At 38.0% G+C, this 14,784-nt stretch overlaps 1 protein-coding gene across 1 annotated transcript in view; it reads right to left on the bottom strand.

Annotated features, from left to right (window-relative positions):
- STOM (stomatin) overlaps positions 1-14,784 on the bottom strand; it is a 28,978-nt gene that overhangs the window by 12,145 nt on the left and 2,049 nt on the right. The window contains exons 2-4 of the mRNA XM_081278491.1: positions 3,527-3,630; positions 2,294-2,366; positions 1,302-1,384 (exon numbers count right to left, since the gene is read on the bottom strand). Of these exons, the coding sequence (XP_081134617.1) occupies positions 1,302-1,384; positions 2,294-2,366; positions 3,527-3,630 (260 nt within the window). The remainder of the gene's footprint in view (positions 1-1,301; positions 1,385-2,293; positions 2,367-3,526; positions 3,631-14,784) is intronic.

Below are 14,784 nucleotides of genomic sequence, written 5' to 3'. Positions count from 1 at the left end.
TTCTTGAAAGATGGCTAAAAAAAAAAAAAAAAAAAAATGCAGAGAATAATGTGGAGTTCTCAGGCTTGTTCTTATAAGATGTGGGTAAAAATGATTTCTGGCTTCATGAAGTATGTGTGGATTAAAAAGTCTGACCTCACCAACTATGTGGATCAGTACCAACAAGGGAGTCCCTGAGTGGGTTTCTACCTTTTGTGACAAGAGAAGGCAATGTGGCCAGGCTCTGTCATTATGCTAAGGATCTGGCCTGTGGCCAGGAAACACAGACAGTACCATTCCATCCCTCTCTTCACCAGGTTCACAGGTTTTTTGTCTGCAGTGGTGACCGGTGCCTCCTGAGACGTGGGTCCCAGGACAGCCATCGCTTCCCCAAGGCCAAGGTGGAGCTAATGTAGAATGCATTTAGCCCTGGGCATGGAATCTGAAGGGCTGGAGTTCAGTCCTCATTCTGCCCTCTGTTCTGAGGGATTCTTTTGTCTCACTGCAACTATATACTTTCTAGGGATTCTGTTGTGTCAACTGTGACAATATTTGGAAAGTAGTAAAAAAAAAAAAAAAAGCACAAAATAACTACCAATATATCTAAAATGCCAAGTGAGTACTTCTCATTGTTTGGCTTCTAACCAATTTATCTAGAATAAAGTCAAGAACCTTAAAAAGGAAAAATATTGGGGCTGGGGTTATAGCTCAGTGGTAGAATATTTTCCTAGCATGCATAGGTCCTGAGTTTGATTTCCAGTATCACACATGCACACACAAAAGAATGATGAACTAGGACTGGGATTACGGCTCAGTGGTAGAGCACCTGCCTAGCATATATGAGACACTGGGTTTGACTCTCAGTACCGCATATAAATAAATGAATAAAATAAAGGTCCATCAACAACTAAAAATAAAATTTAAAAAATATTGAATTAAATAGGATTTTCTACCTGAAACCTATAGAGAATTGTGATAGTAAATTATGACAAGAATGATGGTTGTAAGCATTACACTTCCATTATCATTACACTGTTTTTTAATAATAATAGCAAGTAACATATAGTGTTTGCTCTTTATTGGATGCTGTCCTAAGCACTTCACATATACTATCTCATTAGCTTTCACCATAACCCTATAAAGTGGACCCTACTATTATAACCTTCATTTTATAGATGAGGAAACTGAGACACAGAAATTAAAGATCTTGCTCAAGGTCACGGAGGTGGAAAAGGGGAAGACAGGACTGAAATTGCATGACTCTCAGTGGAAAGCACGTTCCCACATGATCCCTCATTTAGCCATACAGAAGACAACCTCACCTCCTGAGGAGGAATGTCAAAGGAGATGGTTCTCATGTCCACTTTGATGAAGCTGTCCGTGCAGGGAAGAACAAAAAACAGACCTGAAAGAAAGATGCACAGAGCATAGAATCAACCTCATCAATGGAAGCCACCAGCCCATTTTAGTGCATGAGCCAGAAGCCTGACTCCTCTTGCTTACTGCCCACTCTGATTGTCCCCACTAGGGCTCTATACCACTGCTGCTGCACCTCTTCCTTCACTTGGATCAGTGTGATTGCTCCCAAAGCCACCTTTCTCTCCTACAACCCATTTCCTAAGCTGCAAGCAGAGTGCTCTTTCCTAGGATACAAACCTTGCCCCATCTGTGCTCATGCATGACCTGCTTGGGTTCACCTGCTCAGCCAGGTCCCTTCTCTTCATCTCCTGCATTCTGACAGGACTGAGCTGCAGTATTTCCTCCCTACACTGCTACACACTTGTTGCTATTTCTGCTGGGAACAGTCAACACCTTCATGTGCCTCGAGACTCAGCCAAGCTGTCAACCCCAGAAAGCATGGTGTCACCTATTCCTAGTTTGGGGCAGTCACTCTCCTCTGAGTTTCTGTCTTCTCAGGGTTCTGTGTAGCTACTTGATCATAGTACTTATGATGTAAAATGTACTAGCTGTTTCCTTCTTGGTGTCCCACTGCTAGATAATAAGATCCTTGAGGGGAGGGACCATGTTCTAGCCTCCCTTAAATTCCCAGAGCCTAGAATACACAGGAGCACCATCAACATCTGCCAAAGGAATAACTAAAAGACTTTCTCTGGTAGAATTCTCTGCTCAGACGTCCACAGCTATAGCTATTCTGGCTCAAGATAATCTTATCAGCTCCAGTGGGATGGGGAACAATAGACTGGCTCTAGAACCGCTGCTACTGAAAGGCAACTTCTGCTCTGCTCCCTGAGAAATCACATCAGTAAAAAGAACTACAGTCTCCAGAAAAGCAACCCAGAATCCCGGGACTTACCAGGTCCTTTGGCTCCTCCTTGTAAAATACGACCCAGTCTAAAGATGATGGCTCTTTCATACTCTTTTATAATCTGGAATAAAAACATGGATGATAATTTAACATGAGTGCAAACATTTATATGCATAGCTTCTTAAATATATTTTTGTTCTAAAAAGGTTAGACGCTTCATTATTTCTTCCTCTATATCCAGATGATGTCTATAAATAATATGTTTGAAGTTGTCCAATGTTCTCCAAGCATATTCATTTACTATTTTTGACTGATTATAAAAACAATAGACACTCATTGTATAAATTTGGAAAGTACAGAATAACATATGGAAATAAATTTATTACCTTACTCTTCAGTCATTAATATTATTATTCAATTACTCATTTATACAGAAAAAGAACTTATTATTTTTCTTCCAATACCTTTGTCTTAATTAATTTTTTTTCCAGTGCTAGGGATTGAACCCAGATGCCCTACCACTGAGCTACATTAATGTAGCTTTTAAATTTTTTTTCTTAAGGCAGGATCTTCCTAAATTGCTGAGGGTGGCCTTGAACTTGTAATCCTCTTGCCTCAGTCTCCCAAGTATCTGGGATTATAGGGCTGTGTCACTGAACCCAACACTCTGATACTTTTAATTATAATAATACATTTATCTGCGAATGCTTGGAGCCTATGTTATATTTTTAGGATTATGTAAATGAAAATCATTTATCCAAGAATTAACAACTTTGTAGAAAAAAAAAAAAAACCAGCATGAGAGCACTTTACCATGTGCCAGGCTCTGCGGTAAGTACAGTTTGGCACACTAGTTCATTTAATTGTCACACCTGCAGAGTAGATACTGTTATTTCTCCCATTTTACAAATGAAGAAACATGGCAAATATTTCCAAATGATTCCCTTTCCTGTATATGAAACAGTTTCTGATTACAAAAGGCAATGTGTGCCTCACATGGTAAACAGCAGAGCCAGCAGTCAAACACCGTCCCCCCAACTCTGGAGAACTTGTTCTCAAAGGCCACCTCAAACCCCTGACCCAGAATTCTACCCCCTGCTCCCTGCCATGGCATTGGGGATGGCACCCAGGGCCTCCTGCATGACAGGCAAGCACTTGACCACGGAACTACATCCCAAGCCCTGGCCCAGAAAATTTTTAATGATGATCCACACAGACAAAGCAGGCTTACATAGGTAGGCGTTTAACCCCTTTGCTGATATGAGTGAAATGTTCTTTCACCTTTATGCACATCCATATTGATATGGGAAAAGTTATAAGCGTGAACAGGAATGAGACAGCCACCAAAATCCATCCACAAGGTCCAAGGCCTGTACTGGGGCTATCTGTTGAAAACAATAACAGAGCAGCTCTTATCACTGTTATCAGCCTGATCACCCCCAGCTTTGTCCCTGCTATTCGTGAACCTCATGTGCTTGGCCTTCTGCCCACTGCTTCACATGAACTTTCCCGCTCAATTCCCATTCACCTCTGAAATGCAGGTATATTACCTTCCCTGGTCTACTTACCACCAGTACTTCCCCACATTACTCGTTACTTTCTCCAGCAAACATTTATTAAGCACCTCCTATTTCCTCTGCCCTGTGCTTGATACTAAAGCAATAACAATAAATAAAACTCAGTCCCAGCTCCCAAAAAGGTTCAAGTACAGTGGGGAAGAAAGAAAGAATTAATTATAATCCTAGGGAGTAAGTATAGAGTATCTGTTAGGAATATCTTGAAAACACAGAACAGGGCCACACACAATACAGGTGACAGTGGAGCGGGATGGTGGGGACAATGGGAACTGTTGTCCGTCTGAGGGCTTCCTGAAGAAAGGAAAAGTATGGAAAAAAAAGGAAGAAGGAAGGAAAAGGGCACTTGAGTCCAGGGTATAGCATGATTCAAGGTGAAAACCATTATATATGAAAAAAATTGTGTGGAGCTTCCTTTTAAAAATTACACCAGCAAAATATGTCACTGGGTCTATGAACCATCATTTATTATCCATACCCTGATCTTCACAAAGGTTGCTTCTGATTCCCAACTACTGAAAATAAGGCTGTAATGAGCATTTTCCTACACAGTCTTCTGCCCACATTTCAAACTGTTTCCCTTCTCTGTGTGTGAAAGAGGGTATCTGTCTGGTTCCAGAGAGTAACACACACCCTACTGCAAAAAAATTCAGAAAAATAATAGTGAGAAAAGATACTCAGAATCTAGAGACAAGAAATGCTCTGGTGCATTCTTCTAAACCTTTTCCTTGTACATACAACCATATTTTAAAATCAAATAAAATCTGTAAGCTACTTTTCTCTCCCTTTGTTATGTTCTTTTACCTCCTTTTTTAGCCTCTGTAGCTGTTTTGTACTTTTCCTGTTTTTGTTTTAATTCTTTATCAAAGTTACACTTGCATAAAATTTAAAAAGTCAAACATTCTACAAGATAAATGAAAAAGGGCCGTCCCTGCTTGCCTCTTCCCATTTTTCCATCTCAAAAGTAATTGCTCTTTTGGCAAAGTATTTTGGTATTTACCTTCATGCTTTTAAATAATGTGTGTGTGTGTGTGTATTTTTTAGTACTTCTTGCTTTATCAGTTTTTTAAAAGTATTTTTTTAGTTGTAGATGGACACAATACCTTTATTTTGTTTACTTTTATATGGTGCTGAGGATCGAACCCAGTGACTCACACATACTAGGCAAGTGCTCTACTGCTGAGTACAACCCCGGCCCCTGCTTTTTCAGTTTTAAGAATTATCTATTAATTTTCCTCTATGGAGAAGCATTTAGTTCTTTTCCTTCTCCCTCCCCCACATGCACAAACTCACTCTTCTGTAGTACATCATCATTTTGGTTACATGTATATAAAATGTTACATTATCGTGAATATGAAAATGCTATTCAAAGCTAACTCAGACAGTATAGATAATCAGCTTTCTTTTTTTTTTTTATACCTTTATTTATTTATTTTTATGTGGTGCTGAGGATGGAACCCAGTGCCTCACATGTGCTTGCTAGGCAAGCGCTCTGACACTGAGCCACAACCCCTGTCCCTGATACTTACCTTTCTTTTCCTGTACAACTTTTTATTTTTACTTTTTGTAATGTTTGGTTTTTCCCTTGCTTAGTCTTCTATGTACTTTTCCCTGTCCAACCTCAAGCCCTTCATCCTTGTCTGAATCTCCTTCCGAAACAGTCAAGTAGTCTACTGATATCTTCTTCTGAAGGAAGTCTCTGGGAGCCTGGTGCGGACTCCTCTCATCAGGTCTATACAGTCATCATTCTGTGACTGCCCTGTGCGGTCATTCTGGGAATTCGCCATTGCCTCTTGTGTTGGGTTTTCTATTTTCTCCATCTAGTGTCTTCCTGATTTTCAGTTTGTTTTTCCTTTCTTGGAGACTATAGGAACTGAGAAGGCCAGATTGATTTTTTAAGGCTTTTCTGCCATTTTTTCAGGAGCTGTTTTGATGACACAAGTTTGACAAGAAGGGAAGAGGCAGGCCTCCATGTGTACTACTTAGAAGGAAGTGCAAAAAAGCAGTGAGACAGGCTTTGGAAAAACAGGAGACCAAGAGATATGCAGAGGGTGTAGGCCAGGAGCATGGGAGAAGAGGGGGCCCATGCTGGCTCCCAGGGCAAGTGCTCTGGAACACAGGATTAAAAAACAAAACAAAACAAAACAAACAAAAAAACCCCACACACTGAGAACCTTGGTCATATTGAATTTGTAATTTTTGATTCTATGTCAGAGAGAGGTTAGTGTCCTCATGCATAAAGTAACATAAATTAATCCTGGAGGTTATTAAGCTATAGTTTTGGGGGTACAGACATTCACTGAGCAAATATTCAAAGTTGGGCCTCTGCACTCTTGTGGAGAAAGCCCTGTCAGGCACTATCACAACTGATAACACAGGAGCGGATCACAAGGGTGTTCTATACCCTAGGCATTGTGTAAAGTTACTTGAGACGTGTATCATTTAACTCTCACAATAGCCCTGTGAGGCTAAGTATTTTAACCAATGATGTAACGAAGCAACCTCACTTTCCCAAGGTCACCTAACAGAGCACTGGGGATTCAAAGAGAAGTCACTGACTCCAAAGCTCCTGTTCTAAATCTTGATCTTTCACCACTGAATTTAAAGACCTCATTAGAGATGTTTTCAAGTTGGGAGCACTTTCTTGAGAAAGGGTCCAAACTGGGATGGCACGGCAGGAGATTCGAGAATGAAATCTAATATTCTTCGGAGGAAGTCCTTTTAATTCCAGCTGTGCCTATTTATAGTAAAAGACAGATTCAAGGCTCTGTGCCAGGTTCTGGTCTAGATTTTGAGTGAAACAGATTCCAAACAAGCAACAGATTGGCCACAAACACTTATCTGACAGCATTTGGTGCTTTCCAAACTACTGCCTCAGGTCTCCCATATTCTAGGCAAAGTATATAGCTCTGTGTCCTGGAATTACTACACTGAAGACCCCTGAGGGCAGAGATGGTTCTTATTCTTTTTTCTTTCTTTTCTTTCTTTCTTAGTACGCCTTGTGCGTACTAAGCATGAGCTCTACCACTGAGCTATACCCAGCACTTCTTGCCTCTTTCTGTATTTCCAATGTCTAGCACAGTGTCCTGCAGAGAGTGGGTATAAAATAAAATACTTCTTACCCAGCTTTCCAGCTAGATGTGTTTTTTTCTTTCCTCTAAATCCTGACAACACTTAAAAAAAATCTCTCTATGGCACTTAAATTTTGGCTAATACTTTAATTTCTTGTGTATTTATACCCCTCCTTAGACTGAGCTTTCCTGAGCACAGGGAGTGTGTCTAGGTTTGAATTTCAATTCTGCAGCTTCTTAGTTGTCTGACCTTTACTTCTTTGAGCCCTAAGTTTCTTCAACTGTAAAAAAAAAAAAAAAAAAAAAAAGGATTATTAGGTCTTATAGAATTGAGATAGTCCTCAGTAAATATAGATGATAGTTTTCTGGAATTCTTCCATTTGACTCAAGTGTTTAAATCACCATAATGAAAAATGGAAAAAGAGTTAGTACTTAACCTAAGAGTGCTCTACCACTGAGCAACATCTCAAACCTTTTTCATTTTTTATTTTGAGAGAGAATCTCCCTAAATTGCCCGGGTTGGCCTTGACTTTGCAATTTTCCTGCCTCAGCCTCCTGAGTTGCTAGAAGTATTAGCGCATGCATCACTGATCTCAGGACACTTGATATATATATACATATAAATTATTTGGTATCAGGGATTGAACTCAGGGGCACTCAGTCACTGAGTCACATCCTCAGCCCAGTTTTGTATTTATTTAGAGACAGGGTCTCCATGAATTGCTTAGCGCCTCACTGGCTTTGAACTCACAACCCTCTGTGTCAGCCTCCAGAACAGCTGGGATTACAAGCATGCGGCGCCACTGCACCTGGCTGACTTTTTATTTTATTTTTTTAATGAAACTTCTTAAATGACTTTATTTGCCCCTTGCTTTATGCCATTCCTAGCCAGCATAGAATTGGCAAAAATACTCGAGAAGCACATTTACAAAGAGATCCACAGGGGACAAGACAAAAGATCAGGCAAATTTGTTCTGGGCTGTGTTCATTGTCACCCTGTGTTCATTGTCACATGTGTCACACTGGCTCAGTGGCAGAGCGCTTGCCTCACATGTGTGAGGCACTGGGTTCAATCCCCAGCACCACATATAAATAAATAAAAAAGAATGGTATATCAACAACTAAAATATATTTTTTAAAAAAGTATAAGGGATTGCAAATCAAGAGGAACAAGAAGTGACATGGATATTGTGAAAACTGGGCTTGCTTCTTTACACAGCAGACACTCTAGAGTGTGCACATGCTGGGGAAATGACATTTTCTTATTCTCCTAATGCCTTCACAACAAAACTACCCCATTTGCAACCCTCACAATCCTTCCCAAACTGGTTACTAAAAAAGGTGCTTAAACCACATTCCCAAGAGGTGAGACTTAGACACTGCAAGGCTGATAAGTGAACCTCAGTCACCTGCCATTCTTCCTTACCCACCCAGAGAGGAAGATCCACTCTCAGTCATTTCATGAAATTCCTGCCCTTCAGGTTTCCCACTCACTACTTCAGAAGTGAATCCTTGGTAACAGCTTTACCAGGTAAATGACAATAGGCAATCAGTATTCTTGAGATATTTTGGTTGATATACTTATCAATAGTTAGCCAGGTGCAATAATCTTAAAGATTAGGGATCTGATGATGCTAGGTTGTAAATACTACTTTGCTAGGTTTAGAGCATTTTTTTTTTCTGCCAAGATCTTTCCTGAAAGCTGCATTAGAATAAATTTTTAGCCAATCAAAGCCAGGGTCTGGATATAAGCCTAGATATTTAAATTTTTGTACTGAGCATTCAAATTAAGCTTATCTCCAGGAAAATAATATGTATTTTTAAAAAAATATATACTTTTATGAAAAGCCAAATAGTCACTGTAACAATTAGAAAGTACAGCTCAATGAAAACTTATGTATACTCTCATCTCTGGATGGGGTGATACATTATTTAAAGCCTTTTGTATCTTTCCCCCACCAAAAGTGGAATAATGGAATACTGAATGATTTAAAGTTTATACCCCACATACTGTGAACATCTTTTCATTCCGGGACATAATCTTTATCATTATTAGTGGCTGTACAATAGCCTATTGTTGCATGTGATGAATGTTTAGGTTGTGTCCAAATTTCTCAACTAGAAACTCTGCTGCATTGAATATGCTTTTAGTAAAACTTCTGAAATCCTTATTTATGTATTATGTAAATTAATTTTGCTGAAAAGATGAAATAATACAATTAAGTTCCTCTCATTCTGGTATCTTTTATTACTACCAATAGCAACTACCATTTCTTTTTCTTTTTTTTTAGTACTGGGGATTGAAGTCAAGGTAACTTCACAGTGAGCTACAGCCCCAGTCTAATTTTTTAAAAAAACTTTTAAAAATAAAAATACATATTTTAGTTGTAGATGGATATAATATCTTTATTTTGTAAATTTATTTTTATGTGGTGCTGAGGATTGAATTCAGTGCCTCACACATGCAAGGCAAGCACTATACCACTAAGTCCCAGCCCCACAATTATTTATTTTGACACAGGGTTTAATTAAGTTGCTGAAGCTGGCCTCAAACTTGTAATCCTCCTGCTTCAGTTCTGAGTTGCAGGGGTCACTATGCCTGGCAATAACTACTATTTTTCTTTTAAAAAAAAAATATCTATTTTTTAGTTGTAGCTGAACACAATACCTTTATTTTAGTGTGGTGCTGAAGATCGAACCCAGGGCCTCGTACACACCAGGCAAGCACTCTACCACTGAGCCAGAACCCCAGCCCAAATGACTACCATTTCTTGAATATCTAATATGTGTTAGCTCATCATATACACTATTTCTAATGCTTACAAAAATCTATAAAATATTCCTCCTGAATACCTAAAATAACAAAGCAAAAGATCTGTGAAGAAACCAAACCAAACCATAAAGCAGATGAAAAAAGAGAAGTTGTATAGTAATTTGTGTTGGATCAGCTTTTAAGGAGAAGCAGTGACACATTCTTTCTAAGATCATAACCCAGGCCAATGTTCAGAGCACTGTATGTTGTCAGCCATCCTATAACAGCAGATTTCCTCTAAGATATATTGTACTTGTCACGCCTGGAAGTCATATGGAGTAATAAATCCCATGAATCATTGGGACTTAATTACCCTGAAGTTCAAAACACACTGGATTTCCTCTGCTGAGAAAGGCCAGAACCACACCTTTCACCATGGCTAAAAACTGGACTCCAGAATCATATTCATTATTGCACAAAAAGAACTGGATGGGCTCAAGAGTTATTGAAATAACCTAAGTTGCAACATTTAAAGGCAATCTTTTCCTTCTCCTTCCAGAGTGTGTGAAGCACTCTGTGTTGTAAACTGTCAACAGTGTGGCTGGGTGGGGAAAGATAGGATGGTTGGGAATTTTATCTCAAAACAAATGCTATCGGTTTTAGCAGCATTTTATAAGGGGTAACAGTAGGTCAAAATAAAAGGTCTAGGCAGTTTTTGAATTTTCTTCTTAAAAGCAATTATATTCAGGATATGAGTTCTTTGGGGCCATTATTATTCCATATCAGAAATTCTACAGCAGGATTGGGCAATCGGCTCCTGTAAAGAGCCAGAGAGACATGTTAGACTTTGCAGACCATCAAGTCTGCTACCATAGCGTGTGAGCTCTCACTGGCAAAACAGACATAAGCGAACATGGCTGGGCTCCAATAAAACTTAATTTATGGACACTGAAATCTTTCATAGGCAATGCAACATTATTCTTTCTGTTTTTGTTTCTTAAAGCCATTTCAAAATACAAAAGCTATTCACACCTTGTTGGCCATACAGAAACAGCCAGCCAGCCAAGTTTGCTCTACAGGTTGTTATGATCCCTATTCTTGTTCTATGTCATACCGTTATTTATTTGTGAAGGAAGGCTTTTATAAATTAAACAGTGCGCTTGATCTTTCTTCCTGCTATTCAAATAGGGATGTTTTCCAGCGCCACAGTTTCTCTCCTTGGCTTGTTTTGAAGCAAATCTTCCTAAGATCTGACAAATAAAATCTCAAGGTAAAAAATAGTCAAAAGGTTCATTTTCAAATGGAATTTTAGGAGAAAGACCAAGAAGGGAAGAAAACAGCAGAAAAGAAGGAAAATAAGAGAAACAGGAGAAGAGGAGAAAAAATAAAAATGAAGGCTGCATCCCACAAAAAGACAGATGAAAAGACAGAGGGGAGAGAGGGCAGAGGTTAGCACATGGTAGGGTCTCTACTTGGAGATCACAGCTTGCAACTCATGTAGACAGAGGATTTCAAAGCAAACAAGCCTACCCTATAACTGGTTTTTCAAATGATTATTTTCATTAGGCCCAGTTGTTATTAGAAAGCCCTTATTCTTAAATCTCCAAGGAAGAAATTATTCTCTGGCCCAGAATGACTTCAAGCCAGAAGCTATCAAAGAGCCATCTGAAAACTGTCACTTTCTCTCTATCATAAGCCATCTATAGCTACTGATGACGCTAGTCCAGAAGAACTGATTTGACGATGCACTACATGGTTTAAATTACAAAGCTTAAAAATGTGTTTACCATGAAATTTTAAGGCAAGGAAATGGACTATTTTTGTAAAAGATTTTCAGCAAAATTTGAAACAAAGGGAATCCTTTTGCTTGGCTTAAAAATAAGGAAATTAAATAAGCATAAATATTCTATTTCCAAAACATTTTGAAGACTTTCTGCAACTTTCTTTCATTCGAATGTTTCAGACCATAAAACAGGAGGGGAAAAATAGGTAACAGAATACCAATAATGTAAAATTTGGATGCCTACATCTTTCTAAGCTGCTATAGATCATTCTACTCTGCTTAAACAATGTTTATCCACACTTATAAATATCTTATTCAATGTCTGTCCTCTTCACGATATTGATCCTGTTAAAACATGTAGCATCATAATGGCCTCATGGGAAAGTACCTTATCTTTCTGTGCCTCAGTCTACTCATCTAAAAACAGGGTTAACAAGACAGCCTCCTCAGAGGGTGAGTGTGATGAAGAAATGAGCTAATATGGAAGACACCTAATACATAATGGATGCTCAAAACACATTTGTTAAGTAAACAGTTGTTGAATGGTGAATTAAACCTGTTTCTTTGGGGAAAAAAAGAGACTACTTATCACATAAGACAAACTAACAACAAGGGTAAAAAACTCAGGCAGGGAGACAGACAAGCTGAATACAGCCTATGTCTGGAAACATCAAAACATCTATGTTCATAAAAATTGGAGAGAAAAACAATTTCATAATGGGTATTAAGTTCATTAAATTTAGAGGAGGCCCGAAACACTGGGACCAAACCCTCCTACGTTCTAGTGCTGTTTTGTTCCCAACTCTTTTATTTGGATATCTTAGAAGCATCCATAATTAAGTTATTCTCATAAAAGTCTTTGGAGGGTAACATTACTCTCACTTAAAAATGGAAAATGCGAGCCTAAGGAAACTAGATCAGAAGGTTCTGGATTCTTTCCTGAAGATGCATGGTTAAGCAGTAAGAGTGTGAGGTTTTGGTATAAGATTCTAATTCTGCCACTACATCTTTTCAGCAGTAAAATAGGAGAAAATGGTGGTAATGATTTCACATAGTGTTATGAAGATTAAATGAGTAAATAGGTAAAGTGCTTGACACTTCAAAGTGTCCAGTAAGTGTGGTAAGTATTATTATTACCACAACTTTAAGATCATTATTGATCCAGTTTATAAGTGAATTGTCTTCTGGGACCTATACACCATGGACAAAATATCAAGACTTAACAATCTGCTTGGGGACTCTATCTCTGGAGGAGAAAAGACCATGCTCAGGGTGGTAAGTCAGAATTCCAAACTTCATTAGGCCATCTGTCCTACGAATCTTTCAAATCTTTCTCTAAATTTGAATTTACTGGAAAACAACAAGGCTTTTTCAGTAGTACTCCAAATATACTGCTTTAAGTTGTAGGTCTAAGTCATTGTTTTTTATTTTTTGTTTTCTCCACTAAATAATGTCTTAAATTTTTTATTTTAAAAATTTCAAAAGGACATGTTTTCACACTTGATACCTAAATTCCTGCGAGATTAAATAGGGCAGTAAGATCATGCCCAAGATATAGATGAGAAACTGACTCTCTGGAAGTTGAGATTTGTCCAGGGTGACCCAGACAGAAGGCAAAAACACTGGATTCTCAATCTAGATCTTTTCATTCTAAATTTCACCTACACTACACTCACTACCTTCCTGTAAGTGCTCGTTTTAGAACGGTGGACTAGTTTGGTATCATTTAATTGTCTAACTTGAAAACAGGCATTTTCTTGGTTGTATCTTCAAGGCCAATCTACTGAAATCTCAAGGCAAATGCTATGCTAGGGGTTCAAGTTTTTTTTTTTTCCTTAAACTAGTCCCAGAGCACAAAAATACAAAAAGATTGAAGAAAAAGTCCATCAACAGAGAATTAATACTTTCTCCTTTTTATTGACTGGGATCTCTAACTTCTTTTTTTCCTTGTTTTCATAAATGAGGTTCCTTACTAGATATATTATCCTGACAATTACAGTCCCTTCTCTGTTAGTAACACAAACCCAAATAGTCTAGTTATAGTAACAATATGTAAAAAGGAATGTGATGGTCACACCCTGAAACCAACAGTTTTGGGTAGAAGAAACAATAAAACAAGTTGTCGACACTTAACACTTAACAAACATTTAGCCATGTGATTTAGTCTCCTTTTGCTTCCTTTTTCTTTCAACAAATGTGCTCATGTATATGTATTTGATTCGGAGCAATTACAATAAAGAAGGACATAGTCTATTTTCAAAAGCTCTCATGGCTTTTGGGGGTAATGATAATTATAACACTATGTAATAAATATCATGATAGAGGTATACACAGGATTCTAGGCAGATATAGAAGTGTACGGGTTTTTATGGTTACAATAGTTTTTAAGAAATTGTCTTCTAGGGCTTAAAAAACTGATTTTTGTATTCCATCTATGTCACTTTATCAACATCTTCAAAAATTTTTTTTCAAAGCTGACTAAGCAGTCGGTTTTTATAATGTAAAATTTACACTATTAGGTGGTACCAAGAACATACTTAATCATTAAAAAAAAAAAAAAACCACATAAGTGACAGTTTTTGTGGTGTTGGGCTCTGATATTTGAGTTAATTTCTGATCACTATCAGTTTAACTCAGATTAATTATTGAAGAAGTCAAGAAGTTCTCCCCAATCTGATCAGCTATAACAACTGAAATAAACAAATCAGTCCCATGATTCTACTTATTTTCAGTGATTCTCCCAAAGGATTTATCCTGTTGACATGCTCTTAATTATAATGATATATTTCTTTGCAATACACCTGCATGATTTCATTACAAAGTGAATGTACTGGCTTTAGGAAAATCTAGTCCTGTCCTGGGTTTGGTTATATTTACCTGCCTGGGACTAATTCCCAAAAACGTCAGGAGATAGAGTTTGGGTTTATGTAATTCCACTGCTCCCCTCAGAAGCAGTCCTCTGGAGTTGCCTTCTCCAAGAGGTCTTGACTGAAGCTGGGCTTTCTTTGTTTACTTTCTCTCACTTTCAGTGAAGTTTTGAAGTTAGACAAGACCCTGAACTTTGGTATTCATGTTCAAGAGTTCTAGAATGGGAAAATGGTTTGGAAAACCAGATACACTGGATTTGAAACCCACCTCTGAAACATGAGCTGTTTTATTTTATCACTGTCAGTTTCCTTATGGTAAAATGGCAAATAATGACATTTTCCTTTTGCACCTATTGCATAATTATAAGAGATAAATGTTTGTAAACCACTTAGGCTGTGTTTGGCACATGACCAACATTCAAGAAATTCTATTTAATACATTCTAGTAATAGTTTTCCTACCAGTGCCCACTTTTTGAGGTTTACCATTTAA

The sequence above is a fragment of the Spermophilus citellus genome, assembly GCF_964194105.1.
Source record: "Spermophilus citellus genome assembly, chromosome: 2".
NCBI lineage: Eukaryota > Metazoa > Chordata > Mammalia > Rodentia > Sciuridae > Spermophilus > Spermophilus citellus.
Note: the sequence above shows the minus strand (reverse complement) of the source record. Positions and strands in the feature narration are given on the sequence as shown.